Raw genomic sequence first — 21,964 nt, 5'->3', positions numbered from 1 at the left:
TCCTTTGTAAAACTCAGTGTATCAGAACATGTATCTTCAACACCTGCCTTGTCTACATGGAAACATCTACATTTCTCAGGTTTGGGAAGATGTATTTTGGCTAGAGGAAAGAAGAATGAAACCTGTACAGGGATTTTTTTTGAAGCTGTGAACTCATGCATGCTGGGACCACATCGTATGTACTATAACCTCTGCCATGGTAAAATCATCCTCATCTTAAGTCAGTAGTGCTGTTGTGGGACTAACAGCCTGAACAAGACAACTAAGTTTCTCCCTACAGATTTAAAAAGGATCACAGCCGTGTTTCTGATCCTTCATGATCAAGCCAAACCCTTTTGTATTAGGCACTGAACTTGACACTTGTATTAGGAACCCAGACCCCATGTAGCTCCTGGAGAGAAACTTGTTCCCAAGTTGGCTACATCACATCTTGAGCACATACATGCTAGGCAAAGTTTTTAATGACCTGTTTAAGAGCTTGACAAGGCAATATTTCAGCATCAATTTTTTCATTTGATTCTTTCCACAGCAACCACATTAAGAAAAACATATAAAACATTTGTCTTCCAAAATTATTTGTTGTCCTTTATATTTCATATGACCAAGAAGAAATAATTCTTTCCAGGTGTTGATGTGCAATGGACTTATATTTTAAAAGCCTCAGTCACCAAACTTTTAGTGCAATTCAAATTTTGGTGTAGGCCAGGTTTAAACTGCTGATTTCAGGTACTGCCTCTATTTAAGTAGCTTAAGTCATCTTTCAGTCCTGGGCAGTCTGCATCGCCTAACTCCTCTGTTGAATGTGCTGTTTGAACAGGCTGTTTTGAATGCTTAAGATGGTCAGTGTTTATTTTTCTAATACCTGTTACCACAACTTCATCTGTTCATTGTGGCATGATCCCATTTGGCTTAGGTCTCCAAAGGCCAAAGTTCCACCAATTGTCAGTGGCTCTAATTCTTTGCATTAGGTCAGTAATGGGTTTCTAAGTGTGGCTACATGTATTCTTGTGCTATGTTAGCTGGAACTTACTCCTTTAATGCTTTCACTAGTCACTCATCACTTTATTGCATCTAGCATAGTGGTTAGAAAGCACCGAGTTAGTTTAGTTGGTTGTTTTTGTTGGTTTGTGGGTTTTTTTTTTTTAATGCAGTAGCATCAAGATTTTTATCACTAGTCACATTATGCTCACATTAAGAAAAGACATTTTTAAACTGCTTGGTTCCTTCTTTTATAGCATTTCAGAACAGCTGTTTTATAGAAGCTATTAAATAAGAAATTGAAGAAACTGGTTCAAAGTGAAAACAGGGTGGCGCAGACAGAGCAGCTACTGTGCTGGTCTTCCCACTGATCCACATAGAGTAGTTTTTGTTGATCTTCCTTGGATGTGCACTTATGTTGCAGCTGGTGGGGTCTGCTGACAGTCTGAGAAGGGGAAAACCAGAGGGGTCATGGGGAGGGGAGAACCCCAACCGCTCTCGATCCAGAGATTTCTCACAGAGCACTGGGAGGGAAGCATGAGCAGGGCTGGGTTATCCACCAGCAGACCAGGGTGAGATACAGCTCATTTGCTGGCACATAAAAAATAAAATAAAGACTTCAATTTAAAGTTGGTAGAGTGAAGAGGAAATAGGTATACTTGCTGTAGCACTTGGCAAAGGTTTAGCTCGGCATGACTCTTCCCAACCAGCCTTTATGCCAGCCTAAACCAGTGAACGGCTGCAGCTTTCCTGCTGGGCTGCCTCAGCACCAGTGACTGCACCAGAGGGATGCAAGGGTCTCCTTTGCCCTAAGGTCTTTAGGTTAATAGTTTAAAAGCCTCCCTTACAAAATATTCAAAATGGCATTCTGAATACTCATGGCTTGACAGATCTTGTTTATGCTTTTCACACGCATACTGTGAAACAAGTACTATTGAAAATCTTAGTAGCACCATTGGGTGGCACAGCAGTGCATGTCTTTGGCCCACAGGATTTTCCTCCTTTTACTTTGCCCTCCCTCTGAAGCACAGCAGGCAGCACAGCAGGCACCTCTTACTGGCTGAGGCACAGCTGGGTCACTCAGACACCAACTGTGCTCCGCTGAGTTTCCCATGCATAGTGTGGAGAGGGCCCGAGAACACCAAGCTGGCACCTCTCCTGGGGACAGAGCATCGAGAAACGGCAGAATGAGGGATGAGCACAGCACTGCTCTGCACTAGCGTGCTGGGAAGCTGCTGGTGGCTGGTTAAAAGCGACAGCCGTGCAGGCACAACGCTGGAGGCAGCTCTGGCTAACCCTGCAGGCGCCCCGAGCCTCTCCATTCAGTCCCCGCTCCCACAGCGCACAACTGTGCGCCTCCAAGTTCAGTCGGGGCCTCAGCGTGGCCAGGCCAACAAAGCCAAGAGGCTTCCCCAGCCGAACAGAGACCGGGAGCCTGCCTCGGGAGCATGCACAAGCAATCCTTGTTCGTTTTTGAACAAAAATTTTGGGAGACCTATTTGTGATCTCAAATTTAAATTCTGCCCTCGGAACGTACAATGATGCCCATCAGAATCGCTTGGCTGGCTCCATTCATCCCTATTCACTGAGGTGGCCGGGTGCCCACTCACATGGTAGCAGACTATTTTCACTGCGATGAACTGCCAAGAAGAACAGGTTTAGAAGAATAATCTGCACAGTATCGCAATCGTCTGCTCTTCTGGAGAAGGATTTTCCAGCACTTTAATAACACCACATATCTATTTAGTCTAAGAACTTTCAACAAGTTACAGTCCTCAAAAGATACCACTAGAAGTAACAGACTGACCTAAGTCAGATAAACACTGCATTCCCCAAGCAGCACAAGTAGTAACATTGGAGGGATTTCCAAGGGACAGGGACCACCTGTCTTTCCTGCAAGGTGCCCGTCTTTATTTCACAAGGCCTCTGTAAGCACTGCAACCTGCTGAAAGGTGACCACCTACAACACCTGTACAAAAGGCCCCAGCCCAAAAGGCACAATGCAACCCCCTTTCACGCAGTAGCATTAACACTCAAAATCATAAAGCCTCAAACACTGCTCCCAACAGAGCCTACATCTACTCCCGAAGGATGAACTTCAGCATCTGGGACTGTAGCTGGATGGATTTGTGGGCACGAGTTGCAAGCATTTCACAGCTGCAGGAACAGCAGCGCTGCCCTGGCACAAGGTTTGCTTTTGCTGCCTCACTTGTTACGCAGCCCGGGCAGGGGTACATCTGCCACATGGCTCTAAGTTCCGCCTTGCCCACCCTCCGTGTCACCACCACAGGGAGCAGACACACCCCACCCCCCCATTACCAGGCTATTACTTACACCAGGAGAAACCACCACCACCACCACCATAGTGGCTTTCTGGGGCCTCCTCAGAGACTGCTGTGGCTTCCCGAAACTTCAGTAAACGAGGCAGTGTTCAGGAAGATGTGCAGTAAGCATACATGTTGTCAGCCCAGCCCAGATACTGAAACTTCTGTTCGGAACATTGAAGTAGAACACTCCAAAGAGGAGAGTTGTACATACAGGCACTGCAAATGCACACCTTGGCATGGGAGACCATCCCTGCATCAACGCAGATGGCACACTCACTGCACAGGAAGAACAACAAGAACAAAACCTACAAGATAAAAGCTATATTGATAAACATTGATCTGTAACAAAGTTTACAAGTCTTACAGAAAGCGTATGTATGTACACATGGACAGTTTCCATATTAACATACAACTTTCTACTTTCACAGGAGCCTGCCGAATTACAATGTGTTACTTTATCCACAGTCATTCCTGTAGGCTTTTTCTTGGATGCGTAACACCATTCTCCGAGCATAAAAATCCCTATATTCCTCAGGTAGCTCTTCAAGCGTTTTCAAGGCCCTGTCCAAGATCTGTAAAGCTCTAGAGGCTGCCATGGGATCTTTATTTCCGTAAGCATCACTCTTATCATAGGACTCAGCAGGAAGGTGCTTCCAAAAGACATTCACTGCCACTCCAAATTCTTCAGAAATTACACTGTGGAACCACAGAGCTGTAGAAAGAAGTAATTTTCATTTTAGACATTCTATCTGAAACGTCCACGTGACTCCTAACAAGTGTCAGAATCGCCCAAACCAAATCTAGTTGAGGAAGAGCCACAACTACTGTATGTTTTGTTTAGTTATAAATATTCTCCCCCAAACATATTGCACTGTGCCAGACTTCAGAAGTTCTTCAAGACGTTTACGTCAATCCGTAACTTCACAGAAAAGTAACAACTGCTGAAGTTTAAAGAGATACTGAAACATAAGCAAATGATACGCACGTGCAGACATCCTCCCCATTCACCTCACTCATCTCTACTCTGAACACAGAGATCTGTTTTCACAGATTTAGTCCCTAACCTTGCACGCATTGTCCAAGCGTTGATGTAAACCACCAGCAACAGACAATCCAAGTTGCCGATCTTTTCATAGTGAAGTCATGAGGCTTTTCAATTGAATCATCATAGTTGTGGTAAGGGAGCAAAGACATTTCTGCCTCCTCAAGTACATGTAAAAAATAAGTTTTATATGGTGTATTTACCCTATTTCAATTTTAAGCTAAAAGACCGAATGCCGTGTTTATAGCAGCTTATTTGCTTGTATGTGCTGAAGATTTAGAAAAGCTTTTTCTAAGAAACAAACAAGATGTTTCCTTCAGGTTAGGAAAAGGGGCTGCTTCTACCTTCTCCAGAATAACCACACACATTTCTCAAAGAACATCTCCTTTTTTCAGTGTTATGCATTCCAGAATGCTGACAAAGCTAGCACATTCTCTACTCTCAAAAATCCCTACACTCCCCAGTCATTCTTAAGAAAAGAGTGCTGAGTCTGGACCAGCACACCTACTGGCAAAGGCAAACTAGTACCTGTACTGCACAGAACAAACCAGAAATTAGGTGTGCTGCCATTAGCAAGTGTGACACGCTTTTCACTAACTGTGACCAAAAGGCTCTTCTATAGAAAACACAAATGGCAAGTGCAAAATTAAGTAATGCATCCAAGGCTAAGAATCTATTTCAAAACTTCCTAAAAACCAACCGCCCTCTTGTTCACTGGCCTATTTATACTGCCCAGGTAATAAGAAAAGCTGCAGAATAAGTATCTGCCACAACCTCATGACAACTTAAAATAAAAAAATAGTAACAAGTAGGATTAGTTTAAAACGGGAGTAATTCACATGCCTTTCCCTGATCACCAAAATTTTTTCATCTCAGTCTAGGAAGCAGCTTTAATATTTTCTGCTTGTGCAGAAAAATTATTCGGATTTGTCTTTCCATTCCCCAAAGGCAATTATAAATTTCTAGGTGGTCCGATAACTCCACCATCCGTAACTCTCATCAAATCACATGCCTCATTTCTTAAGTGCCAGAGCTACAGAAGAACAGAAACAGTGCTTCGCTCAAATTCTGTCATTAGGAAACTCAGGTCACTGAAGTAATTTCAGGTTTCATGAGATGAGTTTAAAATGCTGATCTATTAAGACACAAATTCAGAAGCACAAGGTATAATCTTGAGGGAAGTAAAGATTTGTAGACATAATAACACCTTTTATTAGGCTAATTAGTACAGTTGGAAGAAGCACACAAGTTTTGCCAATGCTCCTACTTTTAACACAGAAATGCTTTAGTCACCTCTTACCATCCCTGGAAATGAGAAATTTGCAAAGAAAACTTTAAAAACACAAGGTGGTCAGGAACTGTTACTTACCTGGAATAAACAACACGTCTCCTGCTTCCAGAACACATTCATAGCGCTTGGCCTTCACAAAAAGTGGGTATTTCTGTAAGTCTGGGTTATCCACATCCAGCACCTCTGACTTAGTACCTAGGAAGGTTTTCAGTAGTAATGAATAAAACGTTCCTACGCTTCCAACAGTAACAAAGCATTATCACATTGCTGGAAATGGCAGTTACCGAATCAGATTTAATACTGGTTTATTGTTCTGTAATTCTTCTAAAAGCTGGCACTCCTCACTTACTGAAGAGACATGCTCTCCTGTTGCCTGTACTGCTCCTGTAACCACAGCCTTAATAACATTAAAAGACACTTCCCCTGACATCGAAAACACCATTCTGAGTCCAGACAGAATGCTACTCCTACACAGTTAGGTGCTGCAAACAGAACCAGGCAAAGCTGCTGTGCTCCTTGGCACACCTCCTAACCTGCCCCGCTAAAATGCTTAGCTGTGGCTAAGGCAAAACAGAACCAGTTAAGGGACCAAATGACTTCTCTTGCATCAAGCTGTCTGTCAAGTGATTTTGTGAGCTGGGAAGGCAACCACGATCATCCAGCTCTGAACTACACATATATGACATGCATACCTGATAAATATAAATAGGGTGCATCTCGAGGACTATACAAAACAACTCGTTTTTTCCCTGTTACTTGGATTAAGAAGTTATCCATTACCTGGAATAAGCACAGTGAGAGAAGTGTCAGCCAAGAGTTAAGAATTAATACATAGGCTGCAACCAATCTAAAATATCATCAGATTAAAGAGGGCATTATTAAAACCTTCACATGTTAAGAATTAGCTAAAAGAGCTTCCACACCTAGTTAATCTATAAAACTCAAGAACATGAGCTACTTTACCCCCTTAGCTGCACATTCTTGACAAACAGTATAGCTGGAAATATAGCACATACTGCTTTCCAACAACTTTATTGTTTTCCTGAAAAAGGAATCAAGTTCTTCCATGTTAAAACACAAAGACATACCACACTTCAGACACATAAACCAGCAAAATATAATACAAAATACATTTGGCATTACTTTTCTTTTTCAGTGTTACCCTGGCCTCATTTTGCTGACTTTCTATTGATGAAGGATTCTTTTTCCTCATTATAATGCAAAAAACTATTTTTCTTAAAAATAAATTTATTCAGAATGACACCATACAATGTTAGAATACAATCTTATTTGGAATCTACCACACTGCAGCAACAGACCATCATGATCATTGTACAATTACCAAAAATACGGCCATCAGAATAAAAAAATGCAAGTAATGTTGAAGATGAAAGTGTTGAAAGCTACCGTATTTCAGATTTTTAACTGGAACGCAAATCAGTAAAAAAAAACAAAAGGGGTTTGTGTGAGAGAATCAAACATCATTTAATCTTACAAGCATGGAACTAGACACAAAACCAGTAAGATATTATGCCCACACAACACATCTATTTAACATTCACTGTACCAGCAAATGTCATTCATCTCACTATTCCAAAATATATGAAGTCTGTCATTAACTGATCTTTGTCAGATATTGGCATCTTAATATCTCAATAATAAGCAACATTTTATGCTAAACACGTTACCTACATCGTAATGTGTCCATAACTGTAATCCAGCTGAGCTGATGCGGAAGATGCTAGAGAAAAATTGTTCCTTCTCAAAATACTCTGGAATGTGAATATCTTCTGCCAAAACAGGAAACTGCTTTCTGATATCTGCAATATCCTGAAACAAAAAGGATGTAACTCTCAGAGAGAACCATATATGCACATTCAATAAAGGGAGTACTTCACTATCATTTCCCACCATGAGAAAGACAGGGCCAGAATTTCAGCTTTGGTGAACAGCTGAAAATAGCAATGCTTTTTGGTCATTACCCTTTCAGCATTGACTTTGTCAATGATATTAATAAGAACAGCCAGAGAGCTGCTTTGAACCAGAGCAGCTAGATATCCCACTGAAGGAGCAAGAGATCATCATCATTAGTTTACAATGAAAGCTAAAGAATGGGAGCTGAGTAATGTACTCTTCAGTGATCAGCCAAGCTCTCGTGTAACAGCAACTATTTTAGACACTTAGGTTTAAATATGCTGACCTAAATCTAGTCAGATGCACAGGCTAAATGACCATAAACAAGTTGTATGCCTGTAGTACACCGCCAGCAGATGATGACAGGCTTTTAAAAATATTCCTGAACTGCAACTTGACAATGTTAGAACTGCAATCTCAAGTAACTCACCTTCCTAGCATCTTCACCCACTGATCGCAAGTAGTACTTCTCATCCTGAGGAGGGCACAAAACGAGAACTGTTTTGATTGGTTTGTTTGGGTTTTTTTAAGAAGAATTACAAACACACTTAAACAAAGAGCCTGTATTTTCTCCTTCATCTAATGCAGGGCTTCATTAAAATACGTACCAATAGATGGCATTTACAGAATCAGCTGCTGTTACACTGCCTTTACTCTACTGCTCCCTGCTGTTCATCTCCAGAACCGAGAGAAGTATGTTAAACTAACAGTACGGAGCGAGGCTTGTCAGCTGCTTCACCATTGCTGTTACTGAACAGATTGAAAGCAAATGCAGATTGTAATTTAAGTTCTTCACAAAACTGATGCAGGAAGCTATTTCAATTGTCTTCAAAACTTACAGCACCCTACGTAGCATTAAAGGTAAAAAGCAGGTCTGCATTCAAAACTGTTTACTTCCTAATCACGATAACCTGAAAAATCCCTGGTTTGAACACTGATTCATAAAGATAGCCACATGTTTGCTACTCACAAATTGTATCACAATAAATCTGTGTTGTATTTTGATAGCAGGTGTAACCAAACCCTGAAATAGCTTCATGACACTTTTTTGCAAAACACATTAATGATAACAGATAAAACCATCGAGCCATTTGGGTCAGAAGGGACCTTGAAGACCACCTAGTTCCAACCCCCCTGCCCTGGGCAGGGAGACCTTCCACTAGAGCAGGGTGCTCCCAGCCCCGTCCAGCCTGGCCTTGAACCCTCCCAGGGACGGGGCACCCACAGCTGCTCTGGGCAGCCTGTGCCAGCGCCTCGCCACCCTCACCGTGAAGAATTTCTTCCTTATGCCTAACCTAAATCTACCCACTTTTAGTTTAAAACCACTACCTCTTGTCCTATTGCTACAGGCCCTACTAAAAAGTCCATCCCCATCTTTCTTATAACCCCCTTTAAGTATTCTAAAGCAAGGTTTGATTTCTAAATTTTATGCTGAAATTTTTGCTCATGTAGGCAGTTTTGGTTAACAGAAACAGGATGACTAAAATGAACCACACCATGCACACAAAAAACCAACTTCCAAGAACAATTACTTCTCCCCACTTTTTTCCCCCTCAGCTCCAAAGCTACACGAAACAGCTAAGCCTCAGATCAAGTGCTTTACCAGAGCAAAATTTTAAATTACAAATCATCATCTTCCCCTCCATATACTGGCAAAATAACCAACAGAAGAAACCTTAACACTAAGGAAGCTACCTCAGAAAGGAAGTACTCCTTGTGTTTGACTTCAGCTGCTCTTCGTACAAATACATCAAAAGGCAGAGTTCTGAAATACAAATATTTAAATTTATAGAGTGAATCAATGTAACGACACATGGTCTAAACGGCAGGTTTAAAATCATAAGCTCCCTTACTATGCTAGTATAACTGAAGATGCAATACACTGCTCTATTATTTTTTTTTAATATTCATTTAACATGGTGACTAATCAGTGTTTGCGGTAGATGAGATAGAAATCCTACACTTACAAACCTCTCTGTTTTCATAAATTGTTCCAGTGTATACCCAAACAGAATCATATAATTGCTGAGGCTGGTAGGCACCTTTGGAGATCCTCCAGTCCAACCCCCTTGCCAAGAGCAGCGTCAACTAGGACAGCATCCAGCTGGGCTTTGCATGGACGGAGACTCCATCCTCTCTGGGCAACCTGTTCCATTGTTTGACCACCCTCACGGCAGAAGTGTGTGTGTGGGTTAAACAGTTAGAATTTCCTGTATTTAAGCTTGTGCCCATTGCTTCTTGTCCTGTCACTGTGAACCACCAAATAGAATGTGGCTCCATCTTCTTTACCCCTCTGTTAGCTCTTCATGCACTTTGGTAAGATTCCTTCTTGAGCTTAAGAGGTCTGAATGGTTTGAGTCACAGTGCAAGAAATTACTTCACGGTCAAGTTAAGACTCAAACTGCGGCCAATGCCCAACAATGCTTGCTTAGACTATTTCTCTAACGGTGTGTCATTTTTAGGCTTGTTTACAGTACATATTTACAAATGTGCAGAAAGCTCAGCAGCCAGAAAATTACTGCAGGTGATATACGTATGTTTATGCCTATGCATTTTTTGCTATAAATTTGTGCATGAACACAGATACCTATCTTCATTTGTAGATCTGTAAAATTTATTTGTTACCTGATTTTATATCTTTTAAAATATATTCTACCTCAGCTGAGAAAAACACAGGAATCTTGGTGTTTTCAAGTGTTATTTTATAGTTTTCCTTGAATTTGTTAAACACAACTTCAGAAGATTCAAGAAGAATCACTGGGCATTATAGCCTGTACCTCTGAAGTCAATGAAAGTGTGGCACATTTATTTAAGTAATGGGAGCTTTCTGTAAAGATTACAGATTTTGGCATCAGTTGATGTCTGAATGGAAAACCAAGCACAAGTGTAACAGGACATGTATTCGTTGTTAAAAATATTATGTTACGGAGTCAATGTCGTGTTCATTCAATTCACCATCTCAAATGAAGTATCACCGGATAACAAATATATTGCAAGTAAACATCAAATTTCAGAGCAACCACCATATATCCAGGGTTAAGAAGAAGCTATCCTCAAGCAAGATTTTTCATGATCCTGTTATCCCTTATACCAGAACGTGACCTACATCTGACAGTACTTAGACCACTTCTCTAAACATTTTAGGCTTGCTTGTAACAGTAAAAACACCACCACCTGTGAAGCCAATCTAAAACCAACGAAGCAAAACCCAGCCCTTTAATTGAGTCCAACTTCAATAAGATGAACTGTTGTATCATGCTTATTTACATTTGCTACTGAGGAGAAAGTGAGGGCACAGCTCCTCGAGAGCTTAAACCGACACATGCTGGCGCTGCCACAGCTCTGCCCTTGCTGCCTACCCTAATCACCCCATCTCCTCCCTTATGCTAGCACTGGCGCTCATCTGACCTCACGGTGAACCTGCTTGCAAAGCTAAAACAGCAGAAAAACATTCAGATTTCTGCAGCGCATCACCACACAGCTGAATGAGTTCCAGAACCAACATAAAGACAAGGGTAGGAGCATGCAACTTACAACAGGACTGCAGTACTACTCAGAGGCACCAGTTGAAACTCATGGGACTTCATGTCAAGTCCTCAGTGTTTCTATTCTTTCAGTTCTACTTATTCTCCCTTCATGTTAGAATAAGGGGCTTGCTGTGGAGAGGGTCAAAGCTTCCTGAATTTCAAGCAAAGTAGGTGAACGTCCTAACACCTGCTCTAATGAAGTGCCACCAGAGCACCTCCACATGACTGTCTACAAACCTGCTAAAACTAGCATGCTGGATCAGCTCTATGGGAACTCACATATTAAAGAGATATTATAAAAAGAAACAAAATAGAGCAGGAAAAAGAAAACATGGAGATAAGACAAAGTCATTCAAGTATGACCTCATTTCAGAGATTCAAAAGTTCATTATGCAACAAGTGGAATATAATATGATTATAAGGTGGATTTTCCCATGAACAACAGGCTCCACTTAGAGACTTGTAGCTTTACAAGTTTACACCTAAGAGCATATGCTTCTGCCTGCTTAGAAGTTTAATAGACTGAACACATCATGCTTCCACTTAGGGAAAGCAAACTATAACTAAAATAAAGGCATTTACCTTTGAAGAACACTACGACTGAGATTAGATGAACTCTGAAGAAACATTCTGGCAGCTACACGAAAGGAACTTCAAAAAGAGATCAAGAGTTTATGGGACCCACATCAAGATTAAAGACCTGGTGAAATGTGCAGTATCCAGTAGTTTGAACATTTTGAGAACTGCACATGCTAACTTAGGAAGGAGTCTTGTTTTAATTAGTAACATCCCTCCTAGAGAGGAGTAGCATGCTGGCCACAGGCCATCATACAGAGGTTCACACACATGGTCAGAAATTAGCATTGTTCAATAACACGGAACAGAACAGCATTAGAACAAAACAGTGTATCAACTAGTATAAAGGGGGTTTTGGATTGCTTTTTTAAATTAATGCCAGCAAATGCCACGCTCCGGATTCCTACAAGAGTGCTCGGTGAAAATATCTTTATAACGCTTCTTCACGCTGTCTCACTTTTGAGGCCCTGTTTGGCCTCTCCTTTCACCCTTGGAGTGTTTATTCAGGGTGTTGAGATATTTGTGGAATGCAAAGAGGGGGAAATCAAGCACAGTGCTTTGCTGCGTAATCTACATTTTTCACATAGCATCTTCATATTCCCATCCTCAGCTTCAAACAGATGCACTGTATGTCTGAAAGTTATAAGCAGGTGCCTTTAAAATAGAATAAGCCTTGGCATGAAGTACCTATACACAAAGTTCTTACTGAGGAAATCCATCTGGGGCACTGCAGAAACATGAATCTTTACTTGTTTAGATCCTTCAGCTTGGCTCAAGTAATCTACTGTCCATTTCGTTGTGCAAGCACCCAGGTCCACGCCTTTCAGCACTGTCGGCTTTCTCTAGGCAGAAAAAAAACAAGCCCCAAATATATAATTAAACTGTGAAATGATCACAGCATCCAGTGGAAGAAAACCCCATAGTTAGTTTTTCAGACCAAGTACATGCAAACAAGTCAGCAGAGTGCCGAGGCCCGCTACACAGTCACACCGGCTGCGCCGGCCACCAACCGCAGTGCGAACCGCAAGTCCGGCCCGGGGGACGGCGGCGCCCGTGGGGAACAGGCTCCGGGCCGGGGGCCGAGAGCGGGGTGCGGGCATGCGGCGGGGGGTGCGGGCATGCGGCCCGGCCCCGCCGCCAGCCGGCCCGGGGGCAGTCGGCGCCCCACGGCAGGACCTCCCCGCGCCTGCACTGAGGCCGCTCCACGTACGCGGCCACCATCGGGTCGGACCCAGCGCCCGCCCGCCCAGAGCAGCGTAAAGGCGCTTCTGCTCCGGACCGGAGCCGCGAATGAAAAGGGGAGCTGCGGCGGCAGCCACAGCCAGGCCCCTCAGCCCAGCCGCGGGCCAGGGCCTGCCGGCAGCGCAGGGCGCGTTCGCGGGCAGCTGGCACTCGCTCCCGGGCGCAGGGAAGGCCCGAGCCCGCCCGGCACGGCCCGGGGGCCCGGCCTTCCCCTGCAGCCCCGCTCCAGCCGGGACCCGCTCGCACCGCCGCCCCCCCGGCCCTACCCGGGGATAGAGGTCCCGCAGGAACTGCTCTCGCGCCGCCTCGGCCAGCCGCGCCACCGGCACCGCCACGGCCGCCCCGCGCGCCTCCATGGCCGCCACGGCGCCCCCGCCCGCCGGAAAGCGCGGCTGGTGCAGCAGCGTTCCCGCTCCCCCTGCCGAGCGCGGCCCCGGGCGGGCGGCTCCCCCCACCGCCAGGACGCTGCCTCCGCGCTCCTCTGGGCCGGCGCGCCCGCTGCCGCAGGCCGCCGAGCCCCCGCGCCCGCCCCGCCGTGAGGGAACGAGCGGCGTCGGCCCTGTTTCCCGCGGGACCGTAGCCGCGGCGGGACGGGGCGGGCGCCAGCGGCCGCCATGGCGCTACGCGCGGCTCTGGGCTGCGGCCGCTGGCTCGCCCGTGCTCTGGCAGCGCCGGGGGCGGCCCGGGTCCCGCCGCCGCTGCCCGCCGCCGCCTCGGTGCTGCTGCCGGTCGGGCCCCGCCCGCTCCGACCCGCCGCCCGCTTCGCCGGCACCGCCGGGCCGGGCCCGGGGCCCGAGGGCCCACCGCGGCGGGTGGTGGTGGTGAGGATCACCAGCCCCTTCGCCTGGCTCCGCACCCGCTTCTACTACCTGCTCATCCGCCTGTACTTCGACCAGGAGTTCAGCATCGAGGAGTTCACGCGTGGGGCCAAGCAGGTGAGAGCCGAGCGGCCCTGGGGCGCGAGGGGGGTCGGCGCGGCGGGCGAGCTGGCTGCGGAACGGCTCCCCGCGCCCTGAGGGGTCCGCGCTTCCCGCCCCCAGCCCCGCGGCGGGCCAGCCACCTGCCCTGCGCCGACCGGCGGAGGACCGCGGGGTCCGGCCCCCTGCCGAGCGGGCCGGGAGAGCAGCCAGGGGTGCGCGTTCCTCGGCTGCTTTTCCCCGGTTCCCGAGTTAAGGTGGGCTGGTGCCGCCAGCCCCGCCGGGGCGGGGGAGGTGCCCCAAGTGCGTTGGCGGGAAAACGCGCCTCCCCGCAGCTGGTTTTCCTGAGGTGAAAGCTGGGCGGGCGCGGGGCTGGCGCGTACAATCTATGAATCCCGACAAGCCGGAGTGTGTCAAAGAGGGGGTGAGCTCACAGCCGATCGCAGAAAAATTACAGGGTTACATGCTCTGAAGCTGCAGTTACCGAATTTAACGTTAAAAACCAAACAAGTCTGAAGGACGCACCAGGTGGTAGCGGGCAGAATGTTAAACCGCTTCAGATCAGCTCAAGAGACAAAACCCCTACACCGAGTGGGTCGCCACGCGTGCAGAACCGTCCGTTTTGCTTTGCCGTGTTATTTTGGTTCGCTGTCGAGCCCTGAACACTGTCCCCATTTCACAGGCACGCTATTTGAACACCTAGAGGCATTATTGTATAAATGCACTTGCAAAATTGAGGGGAGAAGGGGAGCTGAGTTTCCTGAAGTTTAGAAACTAAGCCAGATTTAGAAAGAAATTTTGTAAAACTAGAGCTTCTGCTTTGCCTGAAAACAGGAGATGAGCTGGGAAAAGGAGCAGTAGAACAAAATATTTATGTGGAAAAATATAAACTGAATTATCAAAAACAGTAAAAGAAACAGCTTGTATAGCAGTAATTTTTTTTTTTTAGGTAAGCTATGCATTCAATTGCTTGTTATCAAAAGGTTTGATGCTTTAAATGAGAGACTGAAAAGAAACCTTACATTCTTATCAGTGCATGGATGTTTTTAATGCTGGAGAGTTTCCATTCCAATGGTGATACACTCTGAAAACATTGAAATCTTAAATCATGGAATATTTCAGTAGCTTGTCACACCATGATGGATTCGTCTGAAAAAAAAAAAGCCGATTTAGTGTTATTTGTTCATGTATTTCTCTCTCTCTCCTTTTTTTTTTTTTTAGGCCTTTTCTGTTGTTTCAAAACTGCTGTCTCAGCGTAAACTTGACCTGCTGGATGAACTTGTATCAGCAGAGGTAAATGGTTTCCATCCTTATTCTAGCAATTGATTTTCCATTATGATGTAAAATACATTCAGCCTGTCATTATCTACATATACTGCCGGTTTGGCTTAGTTTGGGAAAAACAGCATAACACCGAACAGGGCAGCTGCTCATCCTGCAGCTTTTTTGTTTTTCATTTCAAAGCATGAAACTTAATTTAAAGTTCCTGTATTAAAAAAAACCATAAAATCATATTCTTGCCATTGGGCATAAGGACCGGTTGCTAAAAAGGTTGCTGGAGTACCAGAAATGATCGAAAGGCAGTGGGTTCTGGATGGCAGGCAGAATTGCATGCCTCTGTTGGTGTGGGCGCTAGCTGACACATTTTGGTCTGTGCACCAGAATTCAGATGAAAAAAGGAACTGGTTTGTGCTCATCCCTGATGCTCTAATACATTCCCACCCCTGAGCAGATCATACAGCCAGTTACTGGTTTCAGCTGGAAGGTCTCAGTCCTGTGTCATGGTCTCAGGGATATGGCTGACCTGGCTAGTTAAACATCGGTGCTGTGTGTTCTGGTTTTTATGAATTTTTAATTGATGAAGTTGTATTGGCATTCCCAGGGGATGGAGGTAGCAGATCCATCAGAGTCAAGATGAGGAGATACTTCAGGTCTATGTCTGCCTTGTTACTGATGTCAGCTTGGCCAGCTCTATTGCCACCCATGCCTTTGCAGCAAAAATTTTGCTGCTGTTCTAGTGCATCCCCCCTGGACAATCTTGGCTTCTCTCTCTGAGTGGAGATAGCAATAAAATGTGAGTTTGTTTCTTGTAGTTGTTTTGAAAGAGCGTCTCCTCCTCCTCTGCTCATCTTAAAATTCTTCAGGTGATGGGGTTAACATTGATCCAGAGACCTCATGTAGCCAGAGCATGTATTGGATGAGGCTGTGATACCACATGGCTTTCTTGTTGCTTTGGCTAGTGGATTTCATACCTGCAAGATGTACTAGAAACCAGTGTGTTCTAGTGAAGATTGCCTCTTGCTTCCATGTGACCTCTGGGTCTGTTTGTTACTTAAAAATGGCAATCCAAGTTAGGCTAAAAACTGAGTGTATCCTAAAAATCAGTGCTGCACAGCTTCATCCTTGCTTGTGATGTGTCTTTTCTCATGTGGTGTTGAGGTGGCGCTTCCTGTTCAGTTCACGCACCATACCCTTCTTGACAGAGCTGTGTATGTCTTAGGATGCTCAAATGCTATGGATGTGGATGCAGTACAGAACCTAAGTCCCAGAGCAATGATTTTTTCGGTCTTTTCTGATTTGCAAATGTTTAAACTTTTTCAAATGGGAATGTGGATCACAAAATGGCAAAGATAAACTTAGTGGTAATGGAACTGATTTTCAAGAAATGTGTGAAAGGTAACAAAGAAACAATTGAATCAAAAGCTAAGGAATACACAGGTAGCAAGACATCAGCAGTGAGAAGGCAGGGTAAGTACGACTGTAGAAGCAAGCTTAACTTGTGCTTTCTGGGCTTACATGCCTTGCTTTGTAACTATTGTTTTGACAGTACCTTTTCTAAACATTTTTTAAAATACTTGGTTTTCATTGGTTTGAACAGTAAATGGATCTTCTTTAATATTCCTGAATTGAGGTTTGGGAGTGCCCGAACTTCCCAATGCGTTTTCACTCCTGCTGTTGTATATGTTATACAAATGTTTTAGCTATATAGCTGATTTTGTTAATGCAGTAGAAAAGATTGTTACTTCAGTTTCCTAATGAGAAACTAAGTGACTGTTTCTGAATTTAGGTACTTCAGGTGCTGAAGGAAAAGATTTCTTTGCTCCCAGACAACCACAGGGATGCTTTAGCAGCTGACATTGATGCAATCATGTACACAACAGAAGGAGATGTTCGCATTTACTATGATGATGATGGTATGTTTAGAATCCTAAAACGTTTCAGCAATGGGCAGTCTTATTTCCTGATTTTGCTACTAAACAGGCATTCTCCATACAGATGTGTTTTTGAGTACTGTTTCTCATTCCTTGTTTTTCTGCTAATAGTTCATCTATATGTAATTCCTTGATTTCCTTTTAAACCAGAAATTGAGATATTATTGCTAATAAGTCAAGGTACAGTTTTGACTTTTTTTTGTTTAGGTTTTGCTCAGTCCTCCTCTTCTGTAGTTTCGGATTTTTACGTTATTAGTCCTTAGCAATCTCAGACCACTCAACAACAATTATTTGACTGTACGGAGAAAGCTGTTTGCTTCAGCAATGAAAATACATCTTCTGAGAAGAATAACAAAGGCTGGATAATGAAATCAGTTTTACTATCTTCACTTCTATTCTGTTTTCATGGAGTATACTTTGTTACTTGATTTTTTTTTTAAGCTGGTGGTGAGCTTAAACAGGTTTTTCTTTTGGTTGAATACCAGCATTACATGCTCAGTTCACTGTCATACACAGTTGAGATGGTTTGTAGTCTAATCATGGGTCTTCTAGTGAGCATTTCAAATTGTTAGACCCAGTGAGCTTTTTTGCTGTTTTGGGAGATAGGGATTTATTATTTTTTTCTCTTAGATTGCTCCTGAGTTTCAGCTACTCTGCGTACTTTTGTAGTATCAGTAGTTGGCTTTGGACCTTGTGGTGACCAGCTTTTTTTCATACGGTTTGACTACATACAGTGTCACGCAACACTCATGATAAAATACATAGCTTTCTACAGAGTGTATTTTTATTGTTGCTAAACAGCATGAATATGGCTTTAAATAGCTTTATCACTCATTATTCTATCATGCATTCTTTATGGCTGAAGTCAGCTGCTCTTCCAGGGTCTCACTAGAAGACACACTAGGTAGCAAATAGGAGTATTTGACCAATGAGAAAAATGAGATCTGCCTTAAGCTTTGATTTATTTCCAACAGGAAGAAAGTTCGTCAGCATCCTGATGTGTTTCTGGTATCTGAATGGTGCTAACCTACCTGAACAATTACCGGGTGAAGCAAAAGTTTTCCAGATTGTGTTTGGAGATGAAAGCACAAAAGAAAAAAGACATCTTCTAACAGCAAACTATGAGTGAGTTTCTTGTCCCTTTTATTTTTCCTGCACATACGTGGGCTAGCTGTGTGGAAAGCGATTTGGGGAACTGAAAGTGTTCACACTGTGACAGTGCAGAACTGTGTATGTTTTAATTTACCTTATTCTAAATTAGTTCTCTTCCAGCTTTCCAGTTTTGATACTAGGGCCACATTTTTTTAAATACCCCTTAAAGACATTATGTTATTGCCTTGCTTCTGTGTTGACATTAATGGGAATTCTTTCTCTATCAGGAAGGGCAATAGCTGGAGCACTGAATGAGGTTTCTGACCCCTCCCTATACTGCTCCTGCAGCTTTAAGGAAAAAGGCCAATATCAGTTCTTGTTTCCCATTTTTTTGTAGGACAGCTGGCAGCAATGCAGTGAAGCCAAGCAGTTAAGTGTGGTGATGTCACTTCCTGCACAAAAGCCAGTTAGCTGAAAAAGTAGCTTATGAAAGAGGAAATCATTTAGCCAAATGCTTTCTGCAGAAGGGCAGAACAAAGCAAGCATCACCTGGTGTTTGGATAATTTGCGCCACTCTGATCCAAGCCCTCAAAGCATATGTTAGGTAGATAGATTTCCATAGGGATTCTTGTAAATAATGTCTGTGTTAGTGTATGGATGTCAGAGCAGTGCAGAAATACCTGCACATTTGACAAAATGTACTGAAAATAACATTCTCAGAAGTTAGGAGAAGTGAGGATTTTTGTGTGAGAAATGCAATATAATCAATGATTTCTACATCCACATTTGAAATGGAGAAGTAATGGGGTCTAGTTGAAGAGGAGCTCTGAAACAAAGGAAGAACTCTGAGGACTTTTTGTGCTTTTTGCCTGGATGAATTTTTGTGGATCCGTCCATTAGCTGAATTCAGCATTTTCCTTAGAGTTGGAGGCTTCTGACGCTCCGTTAACCTCAGGAGCCTCCCTTTAAAGCCCTAAGTATCTTCCTAATCCCCAGCAGAGAGATCTTTGCAAGTATACATCCCTTCTGCTATTCACTGTGCTAACCTAAATGCAAATGGGCAGAGATACTATGGGCCTTGGAAGCCTTATCTCAAGTATTTGGGTATCTGGAGAAGACAGTTTCCAGGAGTGGATCTGCATGTAATTCCAAAGCCATGAGATTATACTGGTCTTGTCCGCAACGTGCAGGTTACTTGTGAGCATGAATATCCAGCCTGAAGCTTAAACTTACCTTTGGATGACAAGCAGTCAAAACTGACTTGCTCAGGGAGGAAGGCATTAATGACTACAAAAGGAAGAGGAAGACCCTTTGAAAATGAGGGTGGATGTTTTCATTTTCTTACCAACAACTGTAGAATTTTCTTTCAGGGAGGTTCAGTACTACTGTTAGCTTTATGTTTGATGTATTTCTGAAGATATGTTCAGTTTGAAAGTATAGTTCAGTAAAACTGAAAATGTTCCGGTAGAATGCATAGCATGTGATTTCCCTTTACAATGCAGTTACCGTGCCATTAAATGAAACCCTTTATTTAGAGATGAAGATCTGCCACAAAGCTATATTCATAGTTAATGCTATGAAAACCGAGTGCAGTGAGGGTCTTCACTGTTGCTGCTTGATCCTGTCTGTGGGATCTGAACCAGAAGAGTGTGAAGTCAGTGCACTGTGTTTCTCACTACACTATAGAATTAATTTTGATCCTCCATTTGGGGGCATAAGCATCAGAGTATAAGGAGCCTTTACAGGAATAGCTTTGAACTGAAAAATTTCTTCATGATTTCTTGTTGGTATTAGTAGCTCTTTAAAGATCAAGTAAATTTTAACAACTCTTCACTTGCTTTCTTTTTTCAGGTTCCAAAGGGAATTTACAGAAGGAGCAAAACCAGACTGGACAATTACACGGATTGAACATCCAAGGCTATTAGAATAAATACCTTTTACAGTCTTTTTATGTGTCATTGTAAATGTTCCGATGTAACAAATATCAGGTGCTTTTTTGGTCTACCCCTGCCCCCCCCCCCCCTTCTGCCTTCTCCAAAAGAGGGATGAATTTTGTATATTTGATTTCCCAAAATTGTTTTTGAAACTTACAGTATGCTGCAGCATTACAATAAAGCCTTTCCCCTGGAACAGGCTAGTACAAGTTTAATTGATACTAATGCTCATCCAAGGCATTTACACAGCACAGTTTCATGCAGGCCAGTATTATGGGTATGTTGACTTCTTAAATTCTGAGAAGGAATGGTACTACTTGAGGATAAACAACACTTTCATGGCTGGTGGCCCTTCTGAGTTATTTTCCTGTGTTTCTTTTTTCCCTGGGGACTATACAATGTATAACTGAATAATATGCAAGATGAAATAGAGGTAGATGGACTTCTTAGATTGTCTAGCCTCAGCAGTTCATTTTGAGGTAATCTTGCTTTCGAATATATTTGAGATTAAGAAAGTTAGAGCCATTATCAGTGTTTGGTACAGAATTGGAGTAAGAAAAAACTTTTAGCATTGCACTGGGAAAATGGATCAAAGATATAGATATATTTTGAAAAATAAATCCAACATTCCTTTAAATTTAATAACATACAGGCGATTCCGAGTTTAGAGGTTTGTGAAAGAAAGATCGGTCAAAAACATAAATTTAAAAGAGGACCTGACAGTGAAGCTAAATCAAGTCCTCTGTTTGGAATGCTTGCTGAAGAAATGAGTAAGCCATTAAAATTAGGTCTTGCAACTGACCAATTTCCCAATTTTCAGGTTACCTCTGTTTCTGGAACATGGGAGTCCTGGTGTAAGTAGCTTAAGGTTTTTTATATGCAGATCTGCAGGAAGTTGGTTTTTTTATCCCCTATCTCAACTTTAAAGATAAAGCTAACTTCCTATGTGGGCATGTTACAGAGATCTGTGCTGTGTTTTGAAAGTGTATAGTATAATTACTGTGGTTCACAGTAGTTGCTATTGAAAGGTATAAATTAAATTTTCTGTAGTTCAGCTCTTTTGATGCAGTGATTTAATGAGACGAATGTTTAAAGTTTATCAAGTTTTTTATGACAAAAATTGTCAGAATAATTATGGGGTTTTTTTCTGCCTTAACAGCAGCAGCTCCCTTATAATGGGGAGCTTGTCCAGACGACAAATCACAAAGTTTAGCGATGACAGAGCGCCTTGTCTTCAAAAGAGAAACAAAATTCTGTATTTAAAATTATATGTAGCCATTTTGTGTACAGTCAATCTGGAAAACTTTGAGGCAAAGCAAAAAAATTGTTTATTATTCTGTGGGCCATTTGCTGGAGCGATGCTAAATGGTAGCATGTCCGGTTTGGCCACTGAATGATGTGCTGCAAGAAACTGCAGTCAGATGTATTTGACATAGTAACAGGAGAAACAAGCAGAACACTAGTGAAGCGTGCAGATGCATACTTCTAAAAGAAGGCATTATTATGGAGCAAAAGAAGACAAAAGCCAGTGAAGCCATCTTTATATTCAGGAGTGTCTGCTTTCACATTTAAGTAACAGAGGTCTATCTAGAAATGCTGGTATATCTTAATCTGTAATTTGGGTTACTTTATTAGTGTCTTTTTACATTTGATTTGATATATCAAAATGGGAGTCTGTCACGACTGGTGAGGGATTACCTTTTTACTAGTTAGTGCTCCACTTCTGGAAGCAAAGGCAGAGTAGACCCTTATGACTAGTAATGAATAAAAAAAAATTTTTTTGTTCATTGTAAAATTATGATCTGATATGAACCTGCTCCAAATTGATAACACAGTTTTGCTGGGGAAAAAGATGTAATTGGAAATTTACATCCACTATTCTATTCTTTCAAAGTTGTGTTTGACTTGTGGT

General features: G+C 43.1%; 3 protein-coding genes across 4 annotated transcripts in view; 2 read left to right on the top strand and 1 right to left on the bottom strand.

The window, feature by feature from the left end:
- Window positions 1–21,964, top strand: part of SPATS2L (spermatogenesis associated serine rich 2 like) — a 726,913-nt gene that overhangs the window by 548,445 nt on the left and 156,504 nt on the right. The window lies entirely within an intron of this gene.
- On the bottom strand, window positions 3,612–13,513 carry TYW5 (tRNA-yW synthesizing protein 5; the record flags this gene model as incomplete). Of its 2 annotated transcripts, XM_080400620.1 has the most annotated exons (8): window positions 3,612–4,017; window positions 5,717–5,833; window positions 6,331–6,418; window positions 7,331–7,468; window positions 7,983–8,027; window positions 9,248–9,317; window positions 12,343–12,497; window positions 13,164–13,345. In XM_080400620.1, 8 exons carry the CDS (start codon window positions 13,251–13,253, stop codon window positions 3,761–3,763), a joined length of 960 nt encoding a protein of 319 aa, XP_080256746.1. In that variant the 3' UTR covers window positions 3,612–3,760. The 2 variants fall into 2 exon arrangements, with proteins under 2 accessions (XP_080256746.1, XP_080256745.1); XM_080400619.1 differs by lacking the exon at window positions 12,343–12,497 and having other exon boundaries at window positions 13,164–13,513.
- MAIP1 (matrix AAA peptidase interacting protein 1) lies at window positions 13,512–20,063 on the top strand (the record flags this gene model as incomplete). The annotated part of the gene is made up of 5 exons (XM_080400621.1): window positions 13,512–13,832; window positions 15,036–15,107; window positions 16,882–17,008; window positions 18,001–18,151; window positions 19,970–20,063. The coding sequence occupies 5 exons, from the start codon at window positions 13,512–13,514 to the stop codon at window positions 20,046–20,048; spliced, it is 750 nt and encodes a 249-aa protein (XP_080256747.1). The 3' UTR covers window positions 20,049–20,063.

This window comes from Falco punctatus (assembly GCF_963210335.1).
Source record: "Falco punctatus genome assembly, chromosome: 8".
Classification (NCBI taxonomy): domain Eukaryota; kingdom Metazoa; phylum Chordata; class Aves; order Falconiformes; family Falconidae; genus Falco; species Falco punctatus.
The sequence above is the reverse complement of the archived record's forward strand: the minus strand, read 5'-3'. Positions and strand labels throughout refer to the sequence as shown.